At 36.4% G+C, this 14,916-nt stretch overlaps 1 protein-coding gene across 1 annotated transcript in view; it reads left to right on the plus strand.

Moving 5' to 3' along the window:
- Positions 1-2,794: 2,794 nt before the first annotated feature.
- LOC139697449 (uncharacterized) overlaps positions 2,795-14,916 on the plus strand; it is a 28,231-nt gene continuing 16,109 nt past the window's right edge. Inside the window, exons 1-3 of the mRNA XM_071596175.1 lie at positions 2,795-2,910; positions 6,271-6,950; positions 10,623-10,964. Coding sequence (XP_071452276.1) covers positions 2,795-2,910; positions 6,271-6,950; positions 10,623-10,964 — 1,138 coding nt within the window. The remainder of the gene's footprint in view (positions 2,911-6,270; positions 6,951-10,622; positions 10,965-14,916) is intronic.

The following is a 14,916-nucleotide window of genomic DNA, read 5'->3' on the forward strand; positions in this document are numbered from 1 at the left end:
ATGTTCCTTATTTTGCATTCGAAAACCTTTTTTTAATCCCAAATATTACAAATATTTCCTCTGAATATAGCATTTGCGCGACTCCTATTCTTACAATTTTTTTCAACAGCCAATTGCTATGTCGTAATGCATGTTGCGCATTGCGGGAGGCAAAATGTTGGAGGAAGTTGAAATGAAGAGGGCGTAGCTGAAGCTACACGCGAAGGTAGAAACAACTGGAGATAACTGGCGCATTGGGAAACTCCGAAGAATAGCCGAAAGGATATTCAACTCAGTGACTCACAAAAACAAAACACTAGCCCGTTCACTTTCACGGAAATGAAAAGGGACGCACTTTATGTTCAGTTATAAGGAAGTTTGCGGAAGAATTCCACGAAACTAATCATTTTTTAAGAACTAACATGGTAAGATAGGAAGTTAAAATATCGAACAAAACTTACTCCGCTCCTCTTTTCTACGGGATTTTTATTTCCTAAGTACTTAGGGGCATATACTGTCGTTTAAATTTTATTTCGGAGGAAAATATTATTGTCTAACCATTTTTCCATTTTCATTTGCTTTAATCGTGTGTTTTAGCTTTGAAATAACTTCATTGAACAGGATTTCTGAATTGTGATCATGAGAACATCTTACAATTAAGCTATTCTTAGTACGGTTTTTTATATTTTTATGTATTTCAAGTTATCCTGGGAATTTTTCATAATTACAGAAATATCTAGAAAGCAGCATCATCATATAATCTAAAGCACTTTATCATTGTTAGAAGCGTTTTCAAAAACATTGAAGGTTGCTTTATACCAAATAACAATAGGATGGAGTTTCAATTTAATAAAAAATAAAATAATTTTGAATTATATAACGCTTCAGCAAGGCATCTGGTTGATAAGTGCCAGACCTTGCGTACTCTATGAACTAATTAATTCCTCAACAAAACATCGACAATTATGACTTCTGCCATGCTCATTCCTATAAGAATGACACAAGAGTACAACAGTAAAAAAATATCAATATATATATATATATATATATATATATATACATATTACTGCTTAATGTTTATGGTATATATAGTATATATATATATATATATATTACTGCTTAATGTTTATGGTATATATATATATATATATATATATATATATATATATATAATATATATATTTATATATATATTTATATATATATATATACATTACTGTTTAATGTTTATGATTTATATATATATAAACCATAAACACAGAAATCAACACGAAGGTCGTTTTGGTAGGTGATGGTTGAGTTCACCCAGTACTAAGCCCGACGGCGTGTGAAATTCACAGATAAGTGTAGGGGGGCCAGTTCCTTTCCCTGCGCCGGTTATGGTTTCCAAGGAAGATCTGGTACCCGAAAAATCACATAGCTTGGGTGGAGCTGCAGGTGCCCAGAGAGCCTTTCCCGGGCATTGAACCCGGGACCCTCCGGTCAGCAGTCCAACGCTCTACCCCCTGGACTATCGCGACCCATATATATATATATATATATATATATATATATATATATATATTTGGCTAAGAAGAAAGTGTTGTTTCATCAAGACGATGCACCAGCTCACACATTCGTTATTGCAATGGCCAACATTCATGAATTTACGTTTGAATTGCTACCTCATGCACCCTATTCGCCAAAATGAACCCCCTCGCGCAAACTTGAAAAAATTATTTATTATTATTGAATTACGTTGCAATTAGGCGATTTTCCTGGTGTCAACGGTCAAGTTTGGTCAAATATCACTCTTACAACGAAAAATACATACATACACGCACTAGAAAAACAGATAAGAGACAAAATATTCTTACATACAATGACACTTCCACATCACATAAAAACAAACTTACACATCACATACAAACAATATTTTAATAACTATAATGAAGTTTATTACCCAGTGGCCGCTTCACATTTATACTTAAAACTTCTAAAATTGGATGAAGAGGGCTCAAACAAACCTCCAGGCAGCTGGTTCCAATCAATAATAGTTCTATTTAAAAAAGAGTATTTTTCTTATTTGTTTTTTGCGTCCTTATTTTTATTTTGAAACTATGGTCGTTTTTTACCTTAAAGTTAGGCTTTTCTATCTCTTTCCATAAATCTTCCCACGCTTTTTCCTTTTTAACAATTCTATGTATCGCGTCTAACCTACTCCCCTTTCTTATATTTTTCAAACTCTCCCATTTCAGTATATCTAGAATTTCTATGACACTATCTGTTCTTTTGTGTCTTCCGAGTACATATCTTGCTTCCTTTCTTTGAACTTTTTCTATCTTTTTAGTATGTCCCACCTCATATGGATCCCATACTATGGAGGAGTATTCTAGGATAGGGATAACCAGTACCTTATATATACCTTTTTCTTTTGTGTCTACGCTACTTCCTTTTAAATTTGTTATTACCCAATGAAATACTTTAAATTCCTTCCGTGTCAAATCATCTACTTGGGCTCCCCACCCAAGATCCCTAGTTAAGTAAATGCCTAAATATTTGCATTGACGGCTACATTGGATTCTTTCTCCAAAGAGAGTGTAAATTTCCTTTTCTGCATTCTTTTTATTTGAAAAATGCATTTGCTTACTTTTACTTGTATTAATGCCCATATTATTATTTTTAACCCAGTCACCAAGGCAATCGATGTCATTTTGTAGTATTACGCCATCATTTACATCCTCTGTCCGTCTGTATATAATGCAGTCATCAGAAAAGAGTCTTATTTGGGAATGTAAATTGTTTGGTAGATCGTTTACGCAAATTAGGAAGAGTAATGGCCCAAGAACACCGCCTTGTGGTAACGAATCCAACTTTAACAATAATTTATCGTGAGGCACTCTGGCTCTGTGGCTCCGTGGCTCTGTGGCTCCGTGGTTCTGTGGCTCTGAGGCAAAATGGCTCTGTGGTCAAAGATTTTCCAACCGTGATTAAGTAATGTCGGCAGTTAATGGCTACTTTGAGGAGCAAGAACGTTTCTACTATAAAATGGGTATCGAAATTATTGAGCATCACTAGGAAAAGTGTATGGAGCTAAAAAGAGATTATGTTGAAAAATAAATACATTTTTTCCAAAATGTTTGTGTTTCCTTTGTTGGGTCGGGTACTTCTGGGATTACCCTCGTACATCAAACCTCCTGGGATGTTTTCAAAATAAAAACCGGAGATTAAATGTTGTAACCCATTTTTCATCTAAATACTTTCAATCGTAGAACTTATCCTAAACCATTTAATCTTAGGGCTGTCCCCATGACCATTTTTGGCAGCGTTTTATTGAACGAATTTCCATTGAATTACAGGTATATTTAAATGTTTTGAAATAATGGAATAAATGGTCCTCAAAAATGTTTAAACTTACGTTATTGCAAAAAAACAGACATATTTCAAGATATTCAGTGACGAAAAATCATTATGTAAAATAACATTGGTTTAGAAAGTTTTAATGACTTGTAGAGACTAAGGTAAATAATGATTTTTACATTTTAAAGAATGGCAATTCCCTGGACTTAAGTGCAAAGAAAAATTCGTATCACGTTTCCAAAACGAAAAACGCCAAGCTAATGAAATGTAAATACAATATTTTTCTCGTTTGGGTATAGCAGTAGAAGTATTAGTCATAATGAAATAAGGACAATTTGCACTTTTCTACAGTTTATAAACTGTGGAAAAGTGCAAATTGTCCTTATTTCATTATGATGAACTTCCACGACCTCAAGCCTGAATCTGTTGAAATTATTAGTCAGCATGAAAATTTTATAATAATTTCCTTACAATTGCTGAGGTTTTGGTCAGAATATGAAGGGCCTTTTCTTAGCATTATTTAATAATTGCCTTCAAAACTATTTCAGGAAAAATTTATTTGGAACTTTTACAGGAAATCTATTCAAGATTTTGAGTTTTTTGCCAAAAGAATTGGATTTTTTCACAGAGACTTAGCTTTCAAACACGCATACATGGAGACCACATGATTTTTGTTAGAAGCTGAACATCACTTGAAATAATCCAAGTCTTTGGTGCTAAGTAATACACGTAACTGATTTCGGGTTTATCAAGGAGAAATTGTAGTATTGTTTGGGATCAAAAGTGTGAAAAATAAATGCAAGTTACAAAATATTGACTCGCCAAAGTGTTTCACTCTATTTCTATTGGTTGTCTAATAACATTTTACTTTCCACTAGAGGATCTCAACATACCGTGCACATAAATTTCAGGAATGTCCCAGTTCCTGAGTGTCCCCATTTTTGCAAAGGGATTACGAACTATGATCCATAAAATGAAGTTATCCATACAATAGGCCCAAATTGGTCATAGCAAAAAAAGGAATTTTTCACGCGAAATATTACGAATATTTCACAATAAGATTTAAAAATAACTTATAGTTTTAACTTTTTTGTTTTTTGATTCAAATAAACAATCAATTTTTAAAACGTTCGTACACGCTGAAATAGTATATGTTCATTTATCAAGAAACTGAAAAAACATCCATAAATATGGAAGACAAAGGGTGTTAACATTCATGCAATAACTAATAACGTCTGCATTTTCCATTGTCAAAGAAAAAAGGAAATATGAAGGAAAATAAAAGACAAAACTATATCAGGAGACGCGCTAAGACTTTAGAAAGTGACAAATCGATGCATTCAGTCATGGTATTTGGGTTCTACGCGTACTTCGTTCAGCTTTCTATCAGTGGAGATCGTGTGACCAGTACGACGGGAATTAAGAGACTTGCAATCTCATTGTCCCCAAGATGGAGGTCTTTTTAGACGCTCCAAAACATTACTGTGCCAAGAGGTACAAAAAATCCTGGATCACCTCATTCCACCCGGGCGGAACCGCGGTCTTTGTCTTTAAAGGCATAAGCTTTTCATTCTACCGTGAGGTATTGCGCGGTTTACAGAGGCATTAAGTATTGAGTCATCATTCCCTTTCAACTTTATCCGTGAACCTTCAAGAAGTGAGATTATGCTGTTCCATATCCAACAGCTGCAATGATAGTATCCACGAGAGTGGACCAATTATGCAAAAAATGTAGTCAATGGAAAATTCTCATCGCATTACTTGAATACTAATATACGTACATCGTGGAAGGATATCATTTAATATTTCCTCTGACCTTTAGGAGATATACTACATTAGATTGTTGTATTTCGGACATTTCAAATCCAATGAGGCAAAGTTGAACGTTTGCATCGAATATTCGACTGAAACTAATAAAACACAGCTTCGTTTGACCCATTTCTATTTTTATTTAGTGGAATATATTTCTTCGACTACGTTCGAAAATAACGAATCTGGGTCCCTCCGCAAATATGTATTGTTACAACTTTAGTACATAGGAAGCCAAAAATTTATTAATACGCTAATTTAAAGACTGACTAACCTCTGACCACCTGTCTAACATGATAATTTTATTTCTTGTATTTGCAGTTCAAAACATTTGAAGCATAATACATAAGTACTGATACAACCCACAACAAACTCCTTGAATTCATTTTTCTAATTTTTAATATTTTTAATGGCACTATTGTGGACATCACATTTGTTGATTATCATTTATCTCCAATTATAATATTTTGATAAATGGAAAGGAAATAGCTGGGATAATGGACAGGTGATGCGATTACGCTTCCACTCCCAAAGGTGTAAATAAGGGTGAATTATTTATTATTTTTATTTTCAGCATGTTCGTTCACCCTCAAAATTTAATCAAAAATAGGGCCCACTTGGAATTTTTTTACATCAAAACCTGTATGCACACAATATGTTTCAATATAAAATTTACCCAATTTTGACATCTAGTTGATATCTGAAGATGGAATTTTTCCAAATATTTACCCTTATTTTGTATTTCATAGGTGAGATGAGATCTCATATTCCAATGCGATGTATTTTTAAATGTTTTCACTCAAACTCGACTCAGACGCAACTCAAACTTTTCTGAGTCATTATACAAGGATCTCCTATTGTATCTCGTATCTTCGTGCATATATTAAATTCGAATTCTTAAATGCAACAAATTTTCCAATTACATGAGAAGAGAATGGTATTACCATGGAATCATTGAATGGAATTATTTTGAAAATACTCGTATGTTTAGTGAACGATGATGAAGGTATTATCTAAAGCCGTTGGATTGAAAGAGTACAAATAAGTATAGTTCGACCAGATGCGTTGACCTGTAAGATAACTTCTAAATCCTGTACTTCATTGCGTCAATAGTTCTTACATGAACCAATTATCTTTTTACAGTCACGAAGAGATCAATGAAAGACGGAGGGGCGTTGGTGACTTCCGATGTCGGCCCTGGCCCTCGACGCCTGCTCTTCCCCAATTATTTCTGTGCCTCCTCGTCATCCTGCGCCCGGCACTCCCCCTCGTCATCGACGGACACAATGCCCTCTCCTTGCCGGCGGACACCAGGATAGCCGTTCGCCATCCCCCGCTCCTGCTCTTGCCACCATTTCCCGGATCACCACCCCCACGGAGTGCGAGGGGGCCGCCGCCACCCCCAAGTGCGCGGAGGCGACTCCTGGACGATTGGAAGTCTAGGAACCGGCGCTACGTTCGCTTCCCACCCCTTGGTTACGGCGGGAGGCAACCCCCAACAGGACCGTCGGGCCCCTCCGGTCCCTCCTATGTGGATGGACCGGGATACGGCGGCGCGTGGCCGCCCGGCCCGCCACCCCCGTTCCGGCCTTATCCCACGCGGAACCCACGACTGGTATTCCGGGACCCTCCGATCGACGGACCCTCCCAGAGCCTTAACCAATCCCCTGCGCCGGTGGGCTCGGTGCGACCCTACCGGGATCCCATCGAGGAGCAGCGTCCCGATTACTTGTACTATCAGCAGCAAGGGTTCCAGTGGGGGTCGAGTGGAAGCGGTGCCCAGAGGCCTGGGTTCGATGCGGCAGGGACATCAGACAATAGGGGTGAGTCGAGGTTTTGCCGCTGATGACGCCATATCCCTCGGGCTCATTTTGAACCCTGGTGATTCTGAGCTGCTCAAAACGAAAGGTTTTGCAATCGGTTCGGAAACCCTCAATGAAGTCTGAGGTGTTTTAAATACAGGGATACTTGGGTAATAGAGGTTTGCATCCAGAAAATTCCACCGTTGACGACCTCTACGACAGTGATACAGTTTAATTTAGAAAAGAGGCGTGAAGTAATTCGCTTCAGGGGTTTATTATTAAGCTACTTCAATGAGAAACTGCCACATAATTATTACATAACTAGCTACATAAAGAATTCAGCATTCGTAGTATTGATGTCCACTCAAACCTTGAAACTACTACATGAAAATTTACCTACACATTTAGACATAAGGATATCGCGCTTTCCAGAACACTCTAAATGGTGATTCTAAATCCACTCTAGGAATTGATGTTATGTAGGAATGCAATCAACATACTTAATTCACGTTAATTATAATTTATCATATATATTTAATACATATTCAGCCGTACGAGCACCTTGAAAACCCAACAATTACTACCAGTGACAACACTCATGCTATTATCTTCGGGAAACAGACACATTTAATATTTTGCCGACTCATATGAAATAGCTATTGATGGAGGGGTAATTATTTTAACGTTGCAAAGTTTTTAACTCTTAAATTACCGATCTACCATGTTGTACAATTCATATCATACTTTGCAATCAATTTTCATTACGAGTAAGCTATTACTATATTATTACGCCTTTGAAATGATGTAGTAAAGGGTATTAGCAAAGGTTCCATTAGTTCGAGGCAGTTTTACTGTTAGGTGATATATTATTCGAAATTACAGCGGTATACCGTCGGAAGGGATTTGCTCAAATGTTCAATGTATTAGAGATACTTTTCAAGATCATTTGAAGAACTGCCAACCACCAACCACATTGCATCATCGTAAATATTTATAGCGTAAATATAGAGACCGCGCCTTAGTTTCTCCAAGCATCTAAGCATAGAATTAGAATGAAAAGAGTGCGTGGTCGAATGTGTGTGTGAAATATTTTCTCATTTATCAAGACAACGAGGGAAATATGCTCAGCTTTTCTAAAGATCTGAAAATAAATGCTCGGTATCCCATTATTTTCCAACCATCCGGTTTAACTGAGCCATTTCAGTCATCGAGACCTATACATAATTTTTTACATACAATAACTCAACTAACATCTTCTCTTTACTTTAAATACATGTATGATTTAACTTTCCTGCCTAACCTAATCTGCATCAGAGTAATATTTCTTAGCTTGTATTATAATTTTAATGTAACAAATATTTGGACATGTTTTCTTAATAACTATTACCATACAAGTATATGCATTTTTACTAACTACTGGACAAATGACAACATCGGTAAATTAATTTGCACACAGGACATTTTTGTAAATTATAAGTGATCAATTCATCATCCATCAAAATGATTTCATTTAGTGTATATTGTTTTTTTAACATTCAACGCTAAGCAGTAGAACTCAAAACACTGTTTTTCATGAACCATGTACACCTATAGAAGATGATTGTAACTTTTACCAGTCAAACAGGATTTATATACATTTAATCATATTCTCTAATGGATCATCTCACTGCTGTTTTGTTTCTGCATCACTTGGTAAATTGCACGTAACACAAATTTAAAATCCACACATACTTAATAGCAAATACTTGTTTGCCACATGTATATTTACACCAAGTGATATGCCAGTAGAAATCATGATAGAGTAGTATGATTTTATATTTAGCCCTGCCATTTTCTGTGGTTATTTTTGCTCAATCTTCTCATACTCAATATTTTCTTTCTGCTTTGACTATGATCTTTCTGAATACCTTGAGAAAGCACTATCGTACTTTGGCGTAGAGCAATAGGTTAGTTAGCTGGATGCATAACTAGTTCTAGCTCAAGTTAATCGTTGAATATCGATTTATGCATACACTAGAAATCACAGAATATAGATACGAATTCGTATAGTTCAGTTTTATTGCATGAGCAATTAAGCAAATAAAATAATTGAATTAAGCATTTCATCAAAGACAAAATAAATTTGACTAACAGTGGGAAAAAAAAATATGACCAACTTTGATTTACCATATTTTCGGGTTTCCTATGTTTCCTAATGCCAATATTTATTTTGAATGCCTCTCATTCTTCACAATTTTGACCACAGTCAAAAAGAGTTAAATTTATAATTCGGTGAGCGAATCTCCATTTACTACGTTTTTTATAAAATAAAATTACTGATTTACTGTCTAAATTTTACAGCACTCCGAACCATTTTATTTTAGATAAAAATACCATAGATTATTAAACAACGAGGCCTGTTATCATATCACTGATTTTTATTTTATAATACATTGGTTTCTCACACTCGCCCATGATCACACTCTTTGATGGTCTCAACATGGTCACTCACTCTAGTGTTGCTTTCTATCAAAAGACATTTTTATACTTTCACAATCGTCTTTTACAACGCATATGAGTCTAAGACAACCTGGTTAATCATACCCATAATGAAACCTGTCTGTATTTTCCGCATGTAGCAGGATAGTAGGGAAAGGAATGGGTAATCTGGGGAAGTAGATAGGTAATTATTCCGCATTAATGCATGAATAGCATGCTATTGGAGCAACGTTTAATTAAATGTACGCATCCTAAAAATTGAATTCAGTAAACAAAATTAATTTCATGTTTCCATAAAAATATTAAAATTGATAGTTGTAAACGTTTGGGCCACGTATTCTTAAATGCTCCTTTACCTTGCATTTAGTAAAGTGATTCAACTTATCTTTGGCACTTTACTAATAAAGTATGAAAACAATTGATCACCGGACAAATTTCATTGCAAAGGAAAGGCTTAATCATTTTCACGCGCAACAATTCATGAATATTTGATTGAAATGAACGATAAACATGAAATTTTTCTTCTTAAAATGAGATCTCCTTCTTAAACGGTGGAGTTATCAGTTAGAGTCAAATTTGTGTTCCTTAAATACACAGCAGGAAAATGACAACAATACTTCTTCATGGCCACGAGATCTACGAAGCATTCTGCGCCATTTTTATCGGTTTTCACGGTAAACGCATTTACAAGAGCCCATGCACATTATTAGCCACCGCTTTTTATACTTAATGTTTAGTCTTAAATTTTATTAATCCCATTCATAAATGATTCGTTCTGCTAATACTCTTTTTCACACTAAAATGTCAAGCACAAAAGTGACTTTTGAACATAAACGAGTACCTACTGTATGAAAACTTCCAAACATCACCCTTTTAATTTTTGTTGTTCCCCCAAATCCTTTGCATCTTCCTCATGTTCTTTTGTCTATACTGAAAATACATGTGAGTTAATCTACTTGTACCTAGTGCAAATATGTGTACATTTATCTATGCGAGGCCAATTGAAATCGCTCGTCCCCGATAATGTTCCACTTGAAGGTGATCTCGATCACGCTTCGGATCTCTGGAGAATATCCGAGTGCCAGTTGACAAATGTTGGTTTCCTGACGCAAAAGATCTCACTCTCCACCATTCCTCCGCCGGTCCCGCGCGCAATATCCGCCTACCCCGCTCCTACCCCGCAATGCAAACATGAAAAAAAAACAAAACCTTCAGGCCCGCGGCGCGCCCAACCCAACCCACCGCCGCACCACATAGTGGGCGACCAGCGCATGTGCAGATCGGGGACTTGCGAGTTCTTCCTCTACTGCTGGATGACCGGGGGACTCATCGAGGGCGGATGCGGCGGGTTCCTGTTCGCGTGCTGCCACCGCAGCGGACACCGCCAGAGGCCCCTCCTCGCCACTCCGCACATATCATCTTCCTCCTCCACGTCCTCCTCCTCCTCCGCCGCCGCAGACGACGGGACGGCCTCCCCTTTCCCGCAGGGGGGCGCGGCGGCGGGCGATTCGGCGGGGGCGGAGGACGTGGAACCGGACGCCCAAGGAAACGACCCCCGTGAGTAGCGGGAGGGAGGGTTGGTGGGTTGGGTGTGTGAGCGAGCAAGTGCTTTGGAGTGCGTGTGTGCCTGCAGTGTTGGAATGGGTTATTCGTTGACGGTGTTGGTGCCTATCTCTCTTTTCTGTCTCTTTGGTAAGCGTAGTCTAGTCGGACGGTTGGGGTTTTTTTTCATGGTGGTAGGTTTCGGAGGTGGGGGTGACATTTGTGTTACGGACTGTTGTGCAGTCGGACGCGTTGAAGGCGCGCGCAATGTGGTGGCGGTGGGGAAGGGGGAGAATGTGCACGGAAATAGTTGGGACCCCAGGGGCGACTTTGTCAGTAGTGCATCCCGCAATCTCCCTGGTGTGATGAGCACTGAGAAAATTGCTGGAGGTGTGGTTGCAGACTGACTGACGAATATAGTCATACTGATTGACTCGCTTTTTTAACGGTTGGAATCATTATAATCATGAAATTAATAATATTTCTATTTTTTCTCGACACCTCTAAATCCTAATATTAAGCAATCGCTAATTTTCCCCACGATACGTGGTCATACTGGATTATCCCAACGTGAATAAATAGGCAATGCACTATGCTGAAACATATTGGGAAATACCTTACGATCAGCCCGGTTATTCATGGCACTTTGTTAGGAAATATTTTGATCATCTTAAGATAATACAAAACAGACATCTTTGAGGTGCTTGCAAAAGTCAGAGCAGCGCAAATGAGTAGGCGCTTGTACTCCAACTTCAGTATTTAAGGTTTGTATTTATTTAGAAACCTATATTTAATCTATCTTAAAAAGTTGCTCAAAGCATTAAATGATATACTACTGACACATGAAAACTCCTCCGACTTTTGGCGATGATATTTTTTTCCGATATGACAGACAACTCTAATAATTACTTACAATCTTTCCAATTTAACGGCGTGATTAAGTAACCATTTGAGTTCAAGACTAAGAGAAAAAAGGGACAATGGCAATCAGCAGAAGACACACAATGAACTCGGAAATTCAATCATATTTGTAATTCATTGTAGTCCTACTAATTTTGTAAATAATGGGACTTGCTAGAGTAGTCCACAATGCCAATTTGTAAATGTTCTAAAAACTGTGTAATATAATTTTGTTAATATGTAAAATTCTCTACCTTTGATACATGATTTCTATGCTTATTAACATTAGTTATACTGCCGCAGAACACTCTTTGTATATACTACGGCATTAATTATTACATGGATCATCATAGTATGGTTATTAAGCATGGTTCATTACCTTACATGTTTGAAGGTGAAAGTTCTTGCTAGAATACGACTTTAAAATGGTGAAATATAGACAATAGTTGTTCAGAAAGTAAACTTTTTAATAAGCAAATTAAAAAACAGGAAGTTCAAAAATCGCATAGAGTTTTATCTGGGAAAAACTTTTTTTATACCCCCGAGATTGTGCCTCAATTTCTTTGGCGGTTTGTAACTTCACCTTTCTCATTTACGATTTACACAACCAAGTCTCACCAAAACAAAATCCATGCCATACAATCTTCTCTAAGTGTCTATCAATCTTTTGTGCGCATTTTAACAGCTCCTTAAACTCTTCCATTCTTGTATTTAATTTACATCTATACATCAGCTTGTAAGCAGTAAAATAAAAATGAAGTGAGAAATAAGGAACTATGTACAAATATGAACACAGTAAATATGTCCTAAAAATTCATTTCCTGATATTTTTGGGCTCTAACGGCAGAAATGCGTGAAGAAGTTATCTAAATGAACAGATCCAATTTAGTTCCGTCTTTCGTGTATTTTATACGTTATGTCAATAAATTATTGAGTTTAATTAATATAACTGAGAGACAGTTTTCATTAAAATATACGAATTATCAATACGACATGCTCTCAAAAGATTAATTTCCTGTCTGTTGCTAAATTTTTATTAACGCCTAGCTGGTGAAATAGATAGCCATTTTTAGAGCTATAAAGCTCCAGGAATCACTAAAATTATAAAAAAGAACTATACTCTCTCGCAAATGAATATTTCATTTCATATTAAATTTAGACGAGTGAGACTATTTTGACTAAAACAGGTATATAATTTTTAGCAAAGAGGGAACAAATGTTCCCAGATATTTTTTCAAACCACCTATTTGTTCTCTGTTCCAGGAGAGTTCAGTAAAATCAGAAAAGTATATTTCTACGAAAATTTAAATGACTACAATATTCTTCTTGCTTTTGAATAAACCAGATTATATTTTTTTAAACAAATGTAAACTCAACGCTTGAAGTGCTGAATGTTTTTAAATATGTAAAAAAGTACACAAAATTTTTGCAAACTCAGACGAATAATGAATCATTGTAAACGTATATTTCAAAAATATATAGTCCAAAAGTTCTTACCTCAGGGATATTGGAATGATTACACTAGTACATTGTGGCTTATAATCAATAATCTGCTCGCAGGTAATGGGGGTTTGTTCATTTGTTCTTTATTAGTTTCTAAGCCTGAGTTCATCCTTCATTTACCCCTCGCTTTACAAATCTCACCGCGTTATACATTTTCATTACAGATACATAATAATGTACCTGCATCTTTACAACGGATTAAGAGAAAGGATTCCGGTAAAAAGAATAAACAGTTAGGTAATAAAGTAGTATCCCATTAAAGCACGTAACTGCCTTTTCATCCGCAGTTAATCATCTCGTATTTCTAAAGAATACCACCTATTTACCTCATCTAATCCTCTAAGTACTTAAAATCGGATCACGCCGGTACTTCCACTGATTGACATTAAAAATCCATCGAAGCAGATAGAGACCCAGACTACATCTACTTGTTATATATTTGTCATTATCATTTTTCTAGTACATATGTACTAGAAACGTAACGTTTATCATGGTGCAGTAAGCAGAGACTTAGGTCAAATATTCACTTCCTCTATCTTACGATGGAGAATTCGTACTAGGGTTTAAGATCTGAACATATAGGAAGGATAAATGAAGTTGAATACACGGGTGGAAAACTTAAGCTTAGGAATACAAGGAAATTTGAAGGAAACTGTAAATGTGGATGAAGGAGATACGAATGGGAGTAACATTTTGTTAAAGGTCATGATAGAAAGGATAGTTAAACCAGCAGAGAGGGAAAATAGAGGTTTTGCACAGATTGAAAGGAGATAGAAAGTTCGAAGAACCGAAAGAAGAGTGTATTACAAAAGGTGCATATGTTATTGTTAAGTCTTACAAGACGACGGCTTGCTATATTTTTCGATGATACAACTACGAGCGTTCTTATAGTTAAAGTTTTAAATAACTGTCAAGTACTTGTAAATGGTTTACAGGATTGTCTCATTCCTAATTATATTTGTAGGCATTACTCACAAAACACAAATGTTTAGAAATGTTCGCAATATTTGTTTCAATTTTGAAATATGAGTGGGCTTATTGGTGCGACAAAATATTAGTGGCGGTTGAAGGTTTATATCAGCATGTAACTTAATGATAGGAGTTCAGCCTAAGGGGGTAAGTCAAATGAGGGGGACGGATTTCTTTTTTGGATGTCTACCTTATAGGAAACTTCCAAATCCGAAATGTGGCACTGATTCTATATCAATATTTCTCAGCATTATACACTGGTAATTGTTCGAAAAAAATTCAAATTGTTTATTTAGTTATTTTATACCAAGTTTTGTTCTCATATGATAAATTTATTAGTTACACAGAACTACTTGAATTTTGAGCAATAACCTGTGATCAGAGGCTATCGCTCCCCTCGAGCTACACTCCGCAATTACATTAAACTCGGGAATGCTAACTCGGAGTATTTTGCTGTTAAAAGGTCTTGGCGGAGAGAAATTGAGCTTGAGCCTCACAAATCAATTGCCCTTCCAAGCAAGGAGTTGGATTTGCATTCCACGTTTGTTCAATGTGATTAGGAATTCAATAGGTTTTTGCATCTTATTCAACAGTC

This window comes from Hetaerina americana, unplaced genomic scaffold (assembly GCF_022747635.1).
Source record: "Hetaerina americana unplaced genomic scaffold, ioHetAmer1.1.p SCAF_1, whole genome shotgun sequence".
NCBI classification, from domain to species: Eukaryota; Metazoa; Arthropoda; class Insecta; order Odonata; family Calopterygidae; genus Hetaerina; species Hetaerina americana.